Genomic DNA, 13,219 nt, shown 5'->3' on the forward strand with positions numbered 1-13,219 from the left:
GGAGGAATGCACGAACACGGCGCTTGTCTGGTTGTTAATAAAGAGTTTAAACGTGCTTGATTCCCATAGTTTGTTGAGGTATAATAGGGGTAAGATATCAGTATCCAGATTGTCTTGTTTCGCTGGTTGACGTGAGGCAGGAAGATTCTTCCTTGAGGACTTTCCGAGGTTAACGCTCTTGCCTCTGATCTTCGAGGCAACTGCTTTGGGCAGGAGCCAGGCTTCAAGCCGCTTCCTATTCATTCCGTTGCTGCAATGTGACTATCACCTCCTCACTTTTCCCTCACCTAGGTAACCTACAGACACATACCCTGTTTCATACCCACAGCCTCCATGCGTGGGGGTTGGCCTCAAAACGTCTTCGGAAATTCTCCTATCCAGGGGCGCGGCTTTAGCTCGACCAATACCTCTACAGCCTCATGGGCCAGTCGACTTGAGAATGGCGGCCTTGGCTCTGGTCTTTGGCCCGGGACCCATCCGTATCGTGCCAGCAGGCGTTGCCAACGTTCAGAGGCTACCCGGGAGCGATTATGGCATTCTTGGACTGGATGGTGAGTGGCGTCCATCCCCGCTGCGCCTTGAAGCGAGCTAACGAGGGAGCCAGAAGACGCCCCCCTTTCGACGAGATTGCCCTACGAGATTATGCAACAGATCTATCTTTACCTTGATCCAGAAGACTTCAACGCCGCTCGCTTTACATCCCGCTCTTGGTTCCGTGCTGGCCTCTGCCCCCCGCTTCTCGTCGAGATGCTCAAGAGAGAAGGATGGTGGAACAGCCTGCAACAGATTTCGGAACCCCTGAGGATAACACGACCACGCAACATATTAGATCACGAGAGATTAATGAGCAAATGGATCTCAAGGGAGTGTGATCTGGCCAGCATGAAAGGGAGCGCGTTCAAACAGGTTGGGTTTACCGACTTCAGTGGCCTTGTTCCAGGTTCCACCACTGCCAGATTGCATGGGACCCTCGTCTTCACCATGAGCCTCTGCGGCCGGTTTCTGATGGTGACGCACGGACGAACTCTATATGTCTACGAGCTGAACCATGTCTGCTTCAGCAGGCGACTGAGCTGGTCTCTTCCGTTACGGCCGAGAGAGGGCAGACGTCTTGGCATGCTTCGACCGGCAGCGACAGTCGTGTGTCCACGGCGTGTCATATCTTGCAGTATGGACACATCATCAGGACGAAATGCCGTGGCAGTTTTGATGGAGGGACGCATGGGCATAGTATGCGATATCATGGCCGAGACAAATGCAGCTTTGACTCAGACACGGTTGAGGCGTTCAGAGGATGACTCTTTTGGGAACACGCCCAATCTGTTCAGCCGCATGCCAGCTGCATGCGTCTGCCGGGACACCCCCGTGACGCAGGCGCCGCGTCTGGAAGAAGGTCCGCGATCGGTATACAGAAGCATCTGTCATGCCAACGACCCGCCACGCTCGGTCGCCATCTGCCCTCACCGCAGCTGCGTGGCCTTTGGCTGCACAGGCGGTATTGAGCTTCACTAGGTGGATGCTCTCACGAACCACGACCTCAGCAGATGGTTCCCGTTGACGTTCCCGAGTGACTTTCTCTTCTTCATGCCGGCTCGGAGCGGTATAGACACGGGACAGAAGCTTCGGCTCATCAGTTCTGCCGCGGCGCTCGGTAATCTGCTCGGCCCAGTCGGGAACGCGTTCCAAGGCTTCGAGACCAATGCCAATTTCTATAGACCTGGGCATAGCGCGGGTGTAACGGTCATGCGCCCAGCAGGTGGAGACGTCATCGTCCATGACATCCACTCGGTAGCTGATCTGCCAAGCCAACGCTCCTCGGTGAAAGCACGCGATGCCTGGGGCCAAGAGGTGCGAGACGATGAGAGAAGCAGTGGCAGTGGGATATCGCCCAGCAAGGCAGATCATGATAGAGCTGTCCCCCTGAGCGATGGAAGCCACATCTTGTTCACGGATCCCAAGACAGGGTATCTTTGCTTGGGCACTGATGCACCAGCAGGGTCGCTGGATCGCTTAATACGCAAGGTCTGGTTCCGTCCTCCAGCCAATGCATCGTCGCCGTTGCCCGTGTTATACGCAGCTGGGGCAGACACACGACATGGGGTTCGTGTCGTTGCAACATTTTCAGTCGACGGTGGAGACGGCATGCAGCTCAACTCTGATGAGGTTGCCACAGGCTGCGGCTCGGGCCCACAGAAGGCCATGGACGCTGACAAGCAGATGATTGTCTTTTACACAATACCTCCTGACCTGCTTCTTGCCATATCTCGAGGTCGATCGCGTCATAGATGGACGAGGACAGCCGAGGGTATCGAGTCGGATATGGATGGCTTATCGGGATGGATGGACTAGCGGTCCGAAGGAAGCTATGGTGACATTGACTTTGGCGATCCGTCTTCAGAGGCCACGGCTTACCCACTCGAGATTAGAGGACAAGCCGTAGCTATCTGCAGCAATCTAGTGGAGCTGGCCCTAGATTCGGGACCCGACATGGTTCTCTGGGCGTTCAGTGCACAGGGGTGGGCTAGGGCGTGGGCCTTGCATGCCGGACGGGAAGACGCGTTTAATCACACAGTAGTCCAGCAGGATGGAAGTCTGAGACAGGTCGATCGTGAGGGAGACTATGCCATGGCCCAAGTGGAGCAGACTTCTGCCGCTTCGGGGGTGGACGGGAAGGGTCTCGATGGGGGTCATGGAGCAACAGGCACGACTTTTGGATGGAATCAGCCATGTGTGGAACGAGACCGCAGTTTGAAGTCCGGTGAACAAGGTGACGGAATGGATGGCACGGTGAGCGTGGAGCTGGTGGAGGAGGTGAACGGGATTGCGAGAATAGAGGTGGAACTGCGTTGAAGTCGAAACGAGACGAGAGGTGCTGGGTGAGTGAGGTGCTCGGCGAGGGTCCGGAACAGGAATAGAGATTGCATTATCAATTGATAGCATCGGTAATAAACAGGGTATCCCGAATACTGTAATAACCGGGGGTTATTACCGAAGATTGGGCAGTCCCTTGGTCGGTCCATGACGTTAGCTCATGTAGCTTGAGCCTCTAGCGTGGGTCTGGGTCTCAGCCCAGTTGGAAATCCGTTCCGATGACGGCGCGGCCGAGAGGCTCGGGACCCACATCGGTGTCGTCGGGTCCGAAGTGGAGACGGTCAGCTTCCGAGATCTGACATCGGGCCAAGGCCGAAGAGAAGGATGAAAGCAGAGAAGGGACAGAGAAGGAGAGAAAAGAAGAAGACACAAAAAATTCCCAGTAGATTAGGAGATCGGTAGGCACACGAGCCTCTAGATCTAAGTCTCGTGGCCCCTTAAAAAAAGGAAATAGCAAAAAAAGATGAGAATTTTGTTACAGGGAGATTTTGTGGATCTTGAGAATGCAGCCCAAATACCGAGAAATCTCCAAGCTAAGCTAACCAACCAACCAACAGCTATACACGCCCGTGCAAAACCCTTTCCAGTTAAAATCTGTTATCGGCCTGATCCTAGTCCGTCGGCTGGAGCCGCAAAAAAAAAGCACATGGGTTGGATACGGTTCGCAGCCGCATGGCTAAAGTGGGGCACTGCACACATCGAGAACGTGCATTCCCGGGTGGCGACGCGGATGCAAATTCAGGAACAGAGCGGCGCTGCTCCGGCCTTCGGGTGAAGTCCTTGTGTCTATCTCTGGTGGAATCTTGATTTCGGATTTTATTTTATCGGCGAGGGAGCGAAAGTATATAGAGGCCATGTCCCCTCCCCTTGTGAGGAGAGAGTTTGGTTGACAACATTGAGATATCAATACATTCTTTCATACCTTGATTGGTATTTCATAATATCATATTCTTTACTTCTTGCATTCATTGAAAACTGGTTTCCTCTAACCCCTTTCCAATATCTCATACGACAAAACAACAACCATGAATTCAAGTCACTCAAATACATCGTCGACAACACTCCCCGGCGAGTCGAGCCGCGAGGACGACGACCACGTCGAGGCAACCTTTGCCCCCATCGCGACACACGCCAGCGCCATCAACCGCCTCCGCCGCTCCCTCTCCCTCGCCAGGTCAAACTCTGGCGGCGCGGACCTGTCCCACAAGGAGACGAGGGATCCGAATCTCGACGTCGACCTGCCCTACCGTACCCTCAGCGCAGAGGCAAACCTCGATGAGTACCGCGTTGAGGTCCCCGGTGGTACCATCCCCGGTCCTGTCGAGCCGCCTGCCGTCGCTAGGCAGTCTGGTCAGAAGGAGGGTGAGAGGAGGTACAAGCTCGTGACGTTTACGCCTGGTGATCCTGAGAACCCCAAGAACTGGAGCAAGGCTTACAAGTGGTGGTGCACCATGTGTGTTGCCATTACTTGCTTCGTCGTCGCCTTTGCTTCTTCAGTCATCACCGCCGACATCAAGGGCGTCACTGAGGATCTCCACGTGAGCGAGGAGCTCGCCCTCGCGAGTGTGTCGCTGTTTGTCGTGGGTTTCGGTGTCGGCCCCATGATCTTTGCTCCCCTGTCTGAGATTTACGGCCGAAGAATCATCTAGTAAGTTCTTTCAATGTCTACTGATAATAAGGTTGTGGGTGTTAACTGTATCTTAGCGCATCTACTCTCCTCATTGCCGTCATCTTCATCATCCCCTGTGCCGTCGCCAAGAACATCGAGACTCTTCTCGTCTGCCGTGCCATCGACGGTATTGCCTTCTCTGCTCCCATGACCCTCGTTGGTGGTACACTCGCCGATCTCTGGAGAAATGAGGAGCGAGGTGTTCCCATGGCTGCCTTTTCCGCCGCCCCCTTTATCGGCCCAGCCAGTAAGTAACAACTCCATACACTCAAGATTAACACTCACTAACAAACAACCATAGTCGGTCCCCTTGTTGGTGGCTTCCTTTCTGATGCCGCTGGCTGGCGCTGGCTCTACTGGATCCAGCTCATCCTTTCCGGTATCGTCTGGGTCCTCATCACATTTACCGTCCCCGAGACCTACACACCCACCATCCTTGCCCGTCGCGCTGCTAAGCTCCGCAAGGAGACTGGCGAGGCCGATCACGTCACTGAGCAAGAGCTCGACATGCGACCCCTCTCTGAGCGTCTCCGCATCTTCCTCATCCGACCCTTCCAGCTTCTGTTTGGCGAGCTCATCGTCTTCCTCATCTCTATCTACATGAGTGTCCTGTACGGTCTCCTCTACATGTTCTTTGTCGCCTTCCCCATCATCTACCAGAAGGGCAAGGGCTACTCCGCCGGCAAGACTGGCCTCATGTTCATTCCCGTCGCCGTCGGTGTCGTCCTCTCCGCTCTCTGCTCTCCCTTTGTCAACAAGCACTACATCACCCTCGTCAACAAGCACAACGGCCACCCTCCCGCCGAGGCCCGTCTGATCCCCATGATGATCTCGTGCTGGTGCATCCCCATCGGTCTCTTCATCTTTGCCTGGACCTCGTACGCCGACCTCTCCTGGGCTGGTCCCGCCATGGGTGGTTTCCCCGTTGGTTTCGGCTTCATCTTCCTGTACAACGCCGCCAACAACTACCTCGTCGACTCGTACCAGCACCAGGCCGCCTCCGCCCTGGCAGCCAAGACTTGTATCCGAAGTTTCTGGGGTGCCGCCGTGGTCCTGTTCACTGAGCAAATGTACGACCGCCTCAACGACCAGTGGGCCTCCACTCTCCTTGCCTTTATCAGTCTCGCTTGCTGTGCCATCCCCTTCCTGTTCTGGAAGTTCGGTGCCAGGATCCGTCAGCGCAGCAAGTACGCCTACGCCGGTGATGAAGACGAGACCGACGACATTGAAAAGGCCAAGGGTCGTGGTGTCACTCCTGGCGGTGCTTCTCCCCGTACCGACATTGAGAATGACGAAGACTTGCGACGCGCCAGGAGTTACGTGAGTAACCCCTAAGCGAAGCGAGTAACACATAACATATACAACCAACATTCCTTACTATCCTTAAAGGATACTTTCAACAACAACTATAGACATAGACTGGGTGGTGTGACATAGAGAAAATAGCCAACGGGCTGGTGGTAATGGGCTGGGTTATGCACAGGCTTGGTTTACACACATAGGCTTTGGTTATGCCCTGGGGGAGGAATACGTCGTTTAAAAGCGTTCACTTGGATATTTAGCATAATACCCTCGATTTATATAAAGAATATTTTTGAAAAGCGCTCCGACCTGTGTGTGCGTGAGTGCTTCATTTTCTCATATTCCCCTTGATCTAAAGCATCCAGCCCGCTGACCATTCGCAGCAAGCTTCATACAAAGCAAAGCCTTCTATAATCCATTTTGTCGTCGTATCTCAGTCATCAAAAACAAAAGCAAAAATAAGAAAAAAGGTCAAAACAAAGTACATGCGCAAGAGAGATCACATGTTGCTTCCCATGACCAGACCCAGCGGTACGGTCGCGCTGCCAGGGGATAAAGGAGGTGTTCATGCGGGCGGGCTTCGTCCGGCAATGCTCGGCAACACCGAACGAGATCCGCGAGTGCATCCAAGGTGGCATCGGCATCCAGTGGCGAGGCCCACTTGAACAAGGTAAGGGGGAGAGGAGAGGTGGGTGGCGGCAGGGATTGTATGTTGGGTCTCGTTTTGGTTGTGGTGTGATCAAGAAGTGTATAAGCCAAGGTGTGGGCTGAAGGAGTACGACGACAAGGTCGACAGACGAGAAAGTGTCATAAAAGAAACTAGATGGCTCGCACGGGCAGCGAATCGCGGCGGCGCATCTTGAGGTCCTTGGTCAGCGAGTTCTTGCTCGTCTTGTGGGTGATCCAGTCCTCAAGGTTGTTGATGGTGCACTCGGCAATCTCGGTGAGGGCCTCCTCGGTGAAGAAGGCCTGGTGGCCGCAGACGACCACGTTGGGGAACGTCATGAGACGCATCAGCTTGTCGTCCTGGATGATGTGCGACGAGTGGTCGTTGTAAAAGAGCTCACCCTCGGCCTCGTACACGTCGAGTGCGAGGCCTCCGATGTGGTTGGTCTTGAGCGACTGGATGACGGCCTCGGTATCGATGAGGCCTCCTCGCGACGTGTTGACCAGCATGGCGCCCTCCTTCATGAGCGCAAGGCTCTCAGCGTTGATGATGTGGCGTGTCTGGTCCATGAGGGGACAGTGGAGGCTGACAATGTCGCACTCGGGGAGAAGGTCCTCGAGGTCGCGGTACTCGCCATACTCCTCAAAGGCGGGAGATGGGAAGGGATCATAGGCGAGGAGGGTGCAGCCAAAGCCCTTCATGATGCGGGCGGTAGCAAGACCAATCTTGCCGACACCGACGATGCCGACCGTCTTACCGCACAGCGTCTTACCGAGAAGACCGTCGAGAGCAAAGTTGCCCTCGCGGACACGGTTGTAGGCGCGGTGCGTCTTGCGGTTGAGGGTCTGGATCAGGGCGACAGCAAACTCGGCAACAGCCTCGGGCGAGTACGAGGGCACGTTGGCGACCATGATGCGCATGCGCTGGGCGGCGTCAAGATCGACATTGTTGAAGCCGGCGCACCTGAGGAGGATGGCCTTGACGCCAAACTCGGACAGAGCAGAGATGACATTGTCGTTGACCACGTCGTTGACAAAGACGCAGATGGCGTCGGCGCCCTCGACCAGCGACACCGTGTCCTCGTTGAGGGCGAACTCGTGGAAGACGAGCTCGATGCCCGACGACGCGTGCTTGTCGCAGGCGACGACGGCCGACAGGTACTTTTTGTCGTAGGGCTTTGTGCTGAAGACGGCGACCTTCATTTTGATGATGATGTGTCAAGGAAACGTAGATGGACAAGGATAAAGTGAAAGAAGAGGTAATTGTTGATGAGAGGTTATGTGGTGTTGCGCGGGGTTTGTGATAACCTTGGAAGCCTCGTTCTTGGCTACCTTAATTTCTCCACAAGAAAGTATGATCTCACTCTTCTTCTACACTTTTGATGCGCGTGGAAACACACTGAATAAATACTCTAACCCTCTATCAACCCCCCGAGACGAAAACAGAACACTCCCTCATCAAGCGGGCGCCCATAGCCTCGCGCGACGACATCTGTTCCCAATGATAGAGCCCATGTGCTTCCATCATCAGGCCATGCAATATCCAAGCTTGGACGCCAAGTGAGTGCGTGCGTCGTAAGGGGCTGGCACAGTCATATTTTTTTTTTCCCTTCTTCTTGGTCGAGTCGCGGCCCAACGTATGAGAAAAAGCAGACGCTTTCGGCTGTGCTGTGACTGGCTTTGGGGGTGCTTGCTTGATTGTTTCAGGGGGGCTGAGTTAAAAGCTGTGATGGATGCAACCGTCTTTGGCGGGTGTCGAATATGTATCTACCCGTTTAATGTCTATACTGGTACATAGTCTAGATACTCGGAACCCACTGCATCTCCGGAGTCTTCGTATCTCGATAGATTCCCCAGACGCAAAACCCATCTCTCACCCGGACAAAACACCACGTTTCAATCTGTGCATCTCATCACCAACATCGGCCCTATACAACCAGATACAAAAAACATTCCTCCCTCTGACTCGTCAACCCTGTCCACTAACCACCCCCTGCTCGGCGTCCGGCCCCCCGGTGCCGACGGAAGGGTTCGTCCCATCGGCCGATATGCATGGCGAACGCCGCGCCCGCTCGCAGAGCCTCACTACTACACTAATTCTCCCGTGATGCCATGTCAATCATCCCACTCCCCAATCTTGTAATCTTACTTCTATCTCGCAGCGCCGCGGCACCGGGTCCCCAGTCTCCCGCCCTTGCCAAGATCCCATAGGCGAGGCTGTACCTGATATGCAACCATGCGGGAGCCGCCGACTTGTCGTGAGATCTCTGGGCCCAGATTTATGGATTGTTTCATAGATTTGGGTCCAGTGACTGTTTGCATATCTTTAGTTATGAATCTTGATGCATGCTCCTGGCTATTTATGCAGTAGCACAACCTGACGCGTTTGCTCCGGGTGCTCCAACAACACCACAACTTGCAATCCTCACGAGGCATTCAGTAAAAAAACACGAAAGAAAACCGGAAGTTTCTTCTCTATTTGCTTCATCATAGCCGTCACTGGAAAGTGCTGGTCACGAGTGCCTCCTGCTCAATCAAGGCCATGTTCACTCCTTCCTCATCCCCTTGACTCAACCTTTATCATCTATACCTACAGGCATAGGCAGAACCAAGAAGCATCACATCATCCATCTTCACATTTCATCAACCCTTCATCAACTATCTAGCAGTATGTCCAACGAGCCAAGCCCCCGAAGCCTAGTCGAGGAGGACCCAACTCCCGCTTCGTTTCCCCACAGCATCGCCTCTAGCCTTCAATCATCCCACGACGCCGCAGTGGAAGACGCCTAGCAGGAGAAGGTGCAGCGCGACGGCATACGCCTGGAAGACAAGCCTTATTACATGATCTCCCCAGCCACCATCGAGTGTCGCAAGAAATTAGCCTACTGTGAAAAAATGGCGCGGGAAAACCAAGACCCCCATGAGGTTCAGAAAGCCCAAAACCTGGTTGAATGGGGCGACCTGATACAGGAACAAATCATGTATGCCAGCAGTGGCGAGCGCAAGAGGATCGGCCCCGAGGCGGTGAGAGCAGCAGTTTATCAGGGAGATGGAGGTTCTGTCCCGGAGAATCTTGTCGACCCAGAACCACACGGCTACTAGGAAGGAGGCCGGGGAAGATAATGCTGATGACGGGGATGCCCCAAGGAAGAAGCGATACAAAGGCAAGAAGCGTGCCCAAAAGACCCAGGCGAGTGAATCTCATCCCATTGACGGCATCTTTCGAGAGCTAACCAGTAACCTAACTATAGCCCGGCTCTTCGACTGAGCCTGCCATCCCCTCCTGCAAGAGGTCTTCGTCCAGAGATGAGCTCACTCTTAAGAGGGCCCGCCGTCAACTTTTGAAGCCTTCTTATGAAGACTGGTCTCTGATGGTGCCTCTGAGGCAGGCCAATGTTCTCCTTCGTGCTTCAGTGCTATCTGAATTTGAGAGAAAGGAGTGAAAAGATGGCCCATGCATGATTTCGGCGAGGACTATCACATTGGAGGAGTGGCCAAGAACAAACAAGCTTTCGAGTATTAGACAAGATATCCTTGCTTGATAGTACTATCGGTTAGAGATCCGAGAATGCCAAAGTGGACACCAGATAGCTCATGCAGCCTGCATCCAAACCGCCACTTCCCCAGACCTACTCAACTTGCTTGCATTTCTCCAGTCATGTAGATCCCATGTCAGCCCTACGAGGACGCATCCTCCCCGGTGGAGCACTCCGGCAACTCCGGGCCGGCTAGGGGGGTGTCGCCGTAATACTGCGGGGCCGCGGAGATGATGCCGGTGCCGGATCTTCGGGGCTAACCGTCCCTCGCTTGAGTTGAACTATGTGCAGTAGGCCCGTTTATAAAGACTGCAGGGTTTGTCTTATCTCTGTATCTACCGTCTATAAGTACCACTGATTGTGTAATCCTTCTTTGGCCCCTTGACCGTGTACTCGATCCCCCACTCCTTCAAGTTCACGGCCTGGAACGCAAAGTTGTACTTGACGTTATAGTAGTCATCAATGCACAAGTGTCCCGCCTTGGCCGCCCATCCCTTCTCGGTCGCTTCGGTAAACTCGATCTCGTGGAAGAGGTAATCGGCTCGCTTCAAGTCATCAGGCTTGGCGAACCACACGCTCAGGACGTCCTTGAGCTCGTCATATCGCCAGACATACCGCCGTGTCGCCTTGAAGCCGAAACCCTGCTCTGTCTTGAACTCGCCCTCCTCGATGTAGAGGTATTCCATGCCGAGCTCGTCTACTTCTGGGGATCCATCGGTAGGGTTGGCAGCGCATCGGAGACCATCGCTGGTCTTCTCACGGAGCAGAAACTGTGCAGTTCCGCTAAAGTGGCCACTGGGATGCGTGGGAAGCTTGCTGATCAGGTCACGCTCAAGTTTCCATGTTCCCAACAAGCTTCGGAACACGGCGTGAGCCACGAACCTTGGGGACGAGAGTCCATCAGTCGCTGTCTTGTGAGTCTGCTTAAGAGACTCCATTGCGGCATCTTTCGACTCCTGGTCGTCATCAGAGTTCGAGAACCTCGCTGGAGTTAGCATGTCCAGTGGCTTGTCGTTATGCGGGAGGCTAGGGACGGGCGGCGTCAGGGGTTCTTGAATCTTCATTGAAAGCGCCTCGGCAAACTCGTCCATGAGGTAAAGGTAATCTCCCATCGGGAACTGTGACGTGCGAGGATCATCCCGAAGGTCGAGCGTTCGTTGGATAGATATGTCATCACGAAGCTTGTCCTGGAAAACCTGGGAAGATCGGCCTGGGGTGACATTGTCTGACCACAGTGCCGACACGAATCGAGCCTGCATCTGCATGACGCCCCAGTAAGGAGATCGATAGAAGCCGACAAAGCCCAAATCTGGGACCTTGGGGTGATGAGTGCCGTGGAAGGCCAAAGCGACTGGCTGGTCGATATGCTTGGGTGAGTGTTGAAGGGTCTTCAAAATATCGTCTGAAAGGAAACTCAAACAGGGCGAAGGGTCAAAGCCCGTAGCCACAACCACCGCCGCAATGTCTTCAATCTTGGTGCCATCAGTTAGAGTGGCTGTAGAACCCTCGAGGTCCTCCACTTTGCCCTTTGTCAACTTGATCATCCCTGATCGAACAAAGTCAGAGTACCAGAAACTGCAGGCCATGTAAGGCTGCTCCTTGTCGTTGGTCTCGTCTATCTTGAGCAGAGGAGAGAACTCGGACTGATCAGTGCCAATGACATTCTTGTAGAGGCCATTCAGCATCTTGGCTCTCTCCTCGGTGATATGCCCCTGCATATTGGCCAATGGCTTGGGGCGGTTGTTGAGATTATAAGACCCAAAGTCGAAGGGCAGGAAGGGAGCAGCTGGCTTTGTTGGCTAAAACATGTCAGCAATTCATCCAGGATCCTGAGATGCCTGCTTACCTTTGGGCTGGAAAAAAGAGGGAACACCCAGGTTGGGCGTTGGATGACATTATGAATCTCGTACTTGTCAATATCGACAATCTTTGACGCATCTGGTGAGTTGACCTCTGATGAGAGATGGGATGCTATAGTGCCCGCAATCTCAACGCCAGACATTTGACCTCCGACAATGAGAATCTTGCCCCCACCAGGGCGTCCCTTGCCCAGGAGACTCTCCAGGTCTCTGTAGCTGCTGCTGTGAACAATGGGGATGCTAGACTCCTTGGCAAGACAATCAGGAATAATAGGCTTCCCAAAGAAACCAGACGCCACGAGAAGATGGTCAAAGTGCTTGGTCTCAGACCCGGTGGTGATATCCCAGCCTTCGGATGAGCCCTCCGGACGCTCAGCTCGGTCCACCCGTGTCCCAAGCTTGAGCTCAAAGTCTGAGTTTCCCGTGAGGAATCGACCAAGATACTTCTCAAGATACTTTCCAATCATCCACGCCTGCGGAAACTGAGGCGCCGCATCGTCCCAGGCCAGCTCAGAGAACTGCACCGTGTGCCTGCTCTGGTTCGCCCACATGAGTGGATGAACTTGTCGTTCCGTGTCATCCTTTGAGGTCGGCCAGAGACCTCCGATATGTTTCTGAGCATCAAAAACGGCAACCTTGAACTCGCCGGGAGCAGTGTTATGGAGCAGTGTCTTGGCTGCAACGAGTCCCGAAGGACCAGCACCTATCAATGGATTGTCAGTGAGGGACCCAAACTCGGTGAGTGCACGTCACCCACCAACAATGCAAACAGTCTTTGCCATATTTTTCGCAGCAAATAAGTATCTGATCAGCGTCATATAATACCGAGTCGGCGTAATGTGATCCCTGCTCAGAGCTCTCTTTCAAGCCAGGATTGAAGGCAGGGTTTGAGCGATTTGTAGAAGAGACCTTGTCGTACGACTTTGCCGGCCGATTTGCATTAGAAATAGTCGTCGATTTGCCTCCACAACACTCCCACACCTTGAGAAATGACTTTGACTGCAGCCTTGGTCCAAGGGAGAGACTCAGTTTGATATAGCAAACAGTGAGTGAGACGTGAGAAGTAGATGCCCCTAAACGGCTTAGTCGATGTACTCCCGCAACTCCCGAGATCGTCGAATTCGCGGCTGACTAAGCGCTTGTCTCGCGGGAAGCGTCATGGTGTTTGATCTCGGGCACAATTTCACTTCGAAACCATGTGAAAAATGGTATTTCTAAGAGTATTATTTCTACTGAGAGACTTCTAGTCCTATGAAATCTCGAATGCTATTATTTTGCGTGTTCAATTGTGTCTTGAGCGCATTCACTCTTTGGTC

At 53.7% G+C, this 13,219-nt stretch overlaps 4 protein-coding genes across 4 annotated transcripts; 2 read left to right on the forward strand and 2 right to left on the reverse strand.

Moving 5' to 3' along the window:
- Positions 1 to 439: 439 nt before the first annotated feature.
- NCS57_00222500 (uncharacterized protein) lies at positions 440 to 1,512 on the forward strand (the record flags this gene model as incomplete). The annotated part of the gene is made up of 2 exons (XM_053052259.1): positions 440 to 551; positions 605 to 1,512. 2 exons carry the CDS (start codon positions 440 to 442, stop codon positions 1,510 to 1,512), a joined length of 1,020 nt encoding a protein of 339 aa, XP_052917505.1.
- A 2,384-nt stretch (positions 1,513 to 3,896) lies between these two features.
- Positions 3,897 to 5,875, forward strand: NCS57_00222600 (MFS domain-containing protein; the record flags this gene model as incomplete). Its single annotated transcript, XM_053052260.1, has 3 exons — positions 3,897 to 4,519; positions 4,576 to 4,787; positions 4,842 to 5,875. 3 exons carry the CDS (start codon positions 3,897 to 3,899, stop codon positions 5,873 to 5,875), a joined length of 1,869 nt encoding a protein of 622 aa, XP_052917506.1.
- Positions 5,876 to 6,661: 786 nt separating this feature from the next.
- Positions 6,662 to 7,711, reverse strand: NCS57_00222700 (uncharacterized protein; the record flags this gene model as incomplete). Its single annotated transcript, XM_053052261.1, has 1 exon — positions 6,662 to 7,711. One exon carries the CDS (start codon positions 7,709 to 7,711, stop codon positions 6,662 to 6,664), a length of 1,050 nt encoding a protein of 349 aa, XP_052917507.1.
- A 2,668-nt stretch (positions 7,712 to 10,379) lies between these two features.
- Positions 10,380 to 12,721, reverse strand: NCS57_00222800 (DUF6314 domain-containing protein; the record flags this gene model as incomplete). Its single annotated transcript, XM_053052262.1, has 3 exons — positions 10,380 to 11,843; positions 11,891 to 12,606; positions 12,661 to 12,721. 3 exons carry the CDS (start codon positions 12,719 to 12,721, stop codon positions 10,380 to 10,382), a joined length of 2,241 nt encoding a protein of 746 aa, XP_052917508.1.
- Positions 12,722 to 13,219: the final 498 nt, after the last annotated feature.

Source organism: Fusarium keratoplasticum, chromosome 2 (genome assembly GCF_025433545.1).
Source record: "Fusarium keratoplasticum isolate Fu6.1 chromosome 2, whole genome shotgun sequence".
Classification (NCBI taxonomy): domain Eukaryota; kingdom Fungi; phylum Ascomycota; class Sordariomycetes; order Hypocreales; family Nectriaceae; genus Fusarium; species Fusarium keratoplasticum.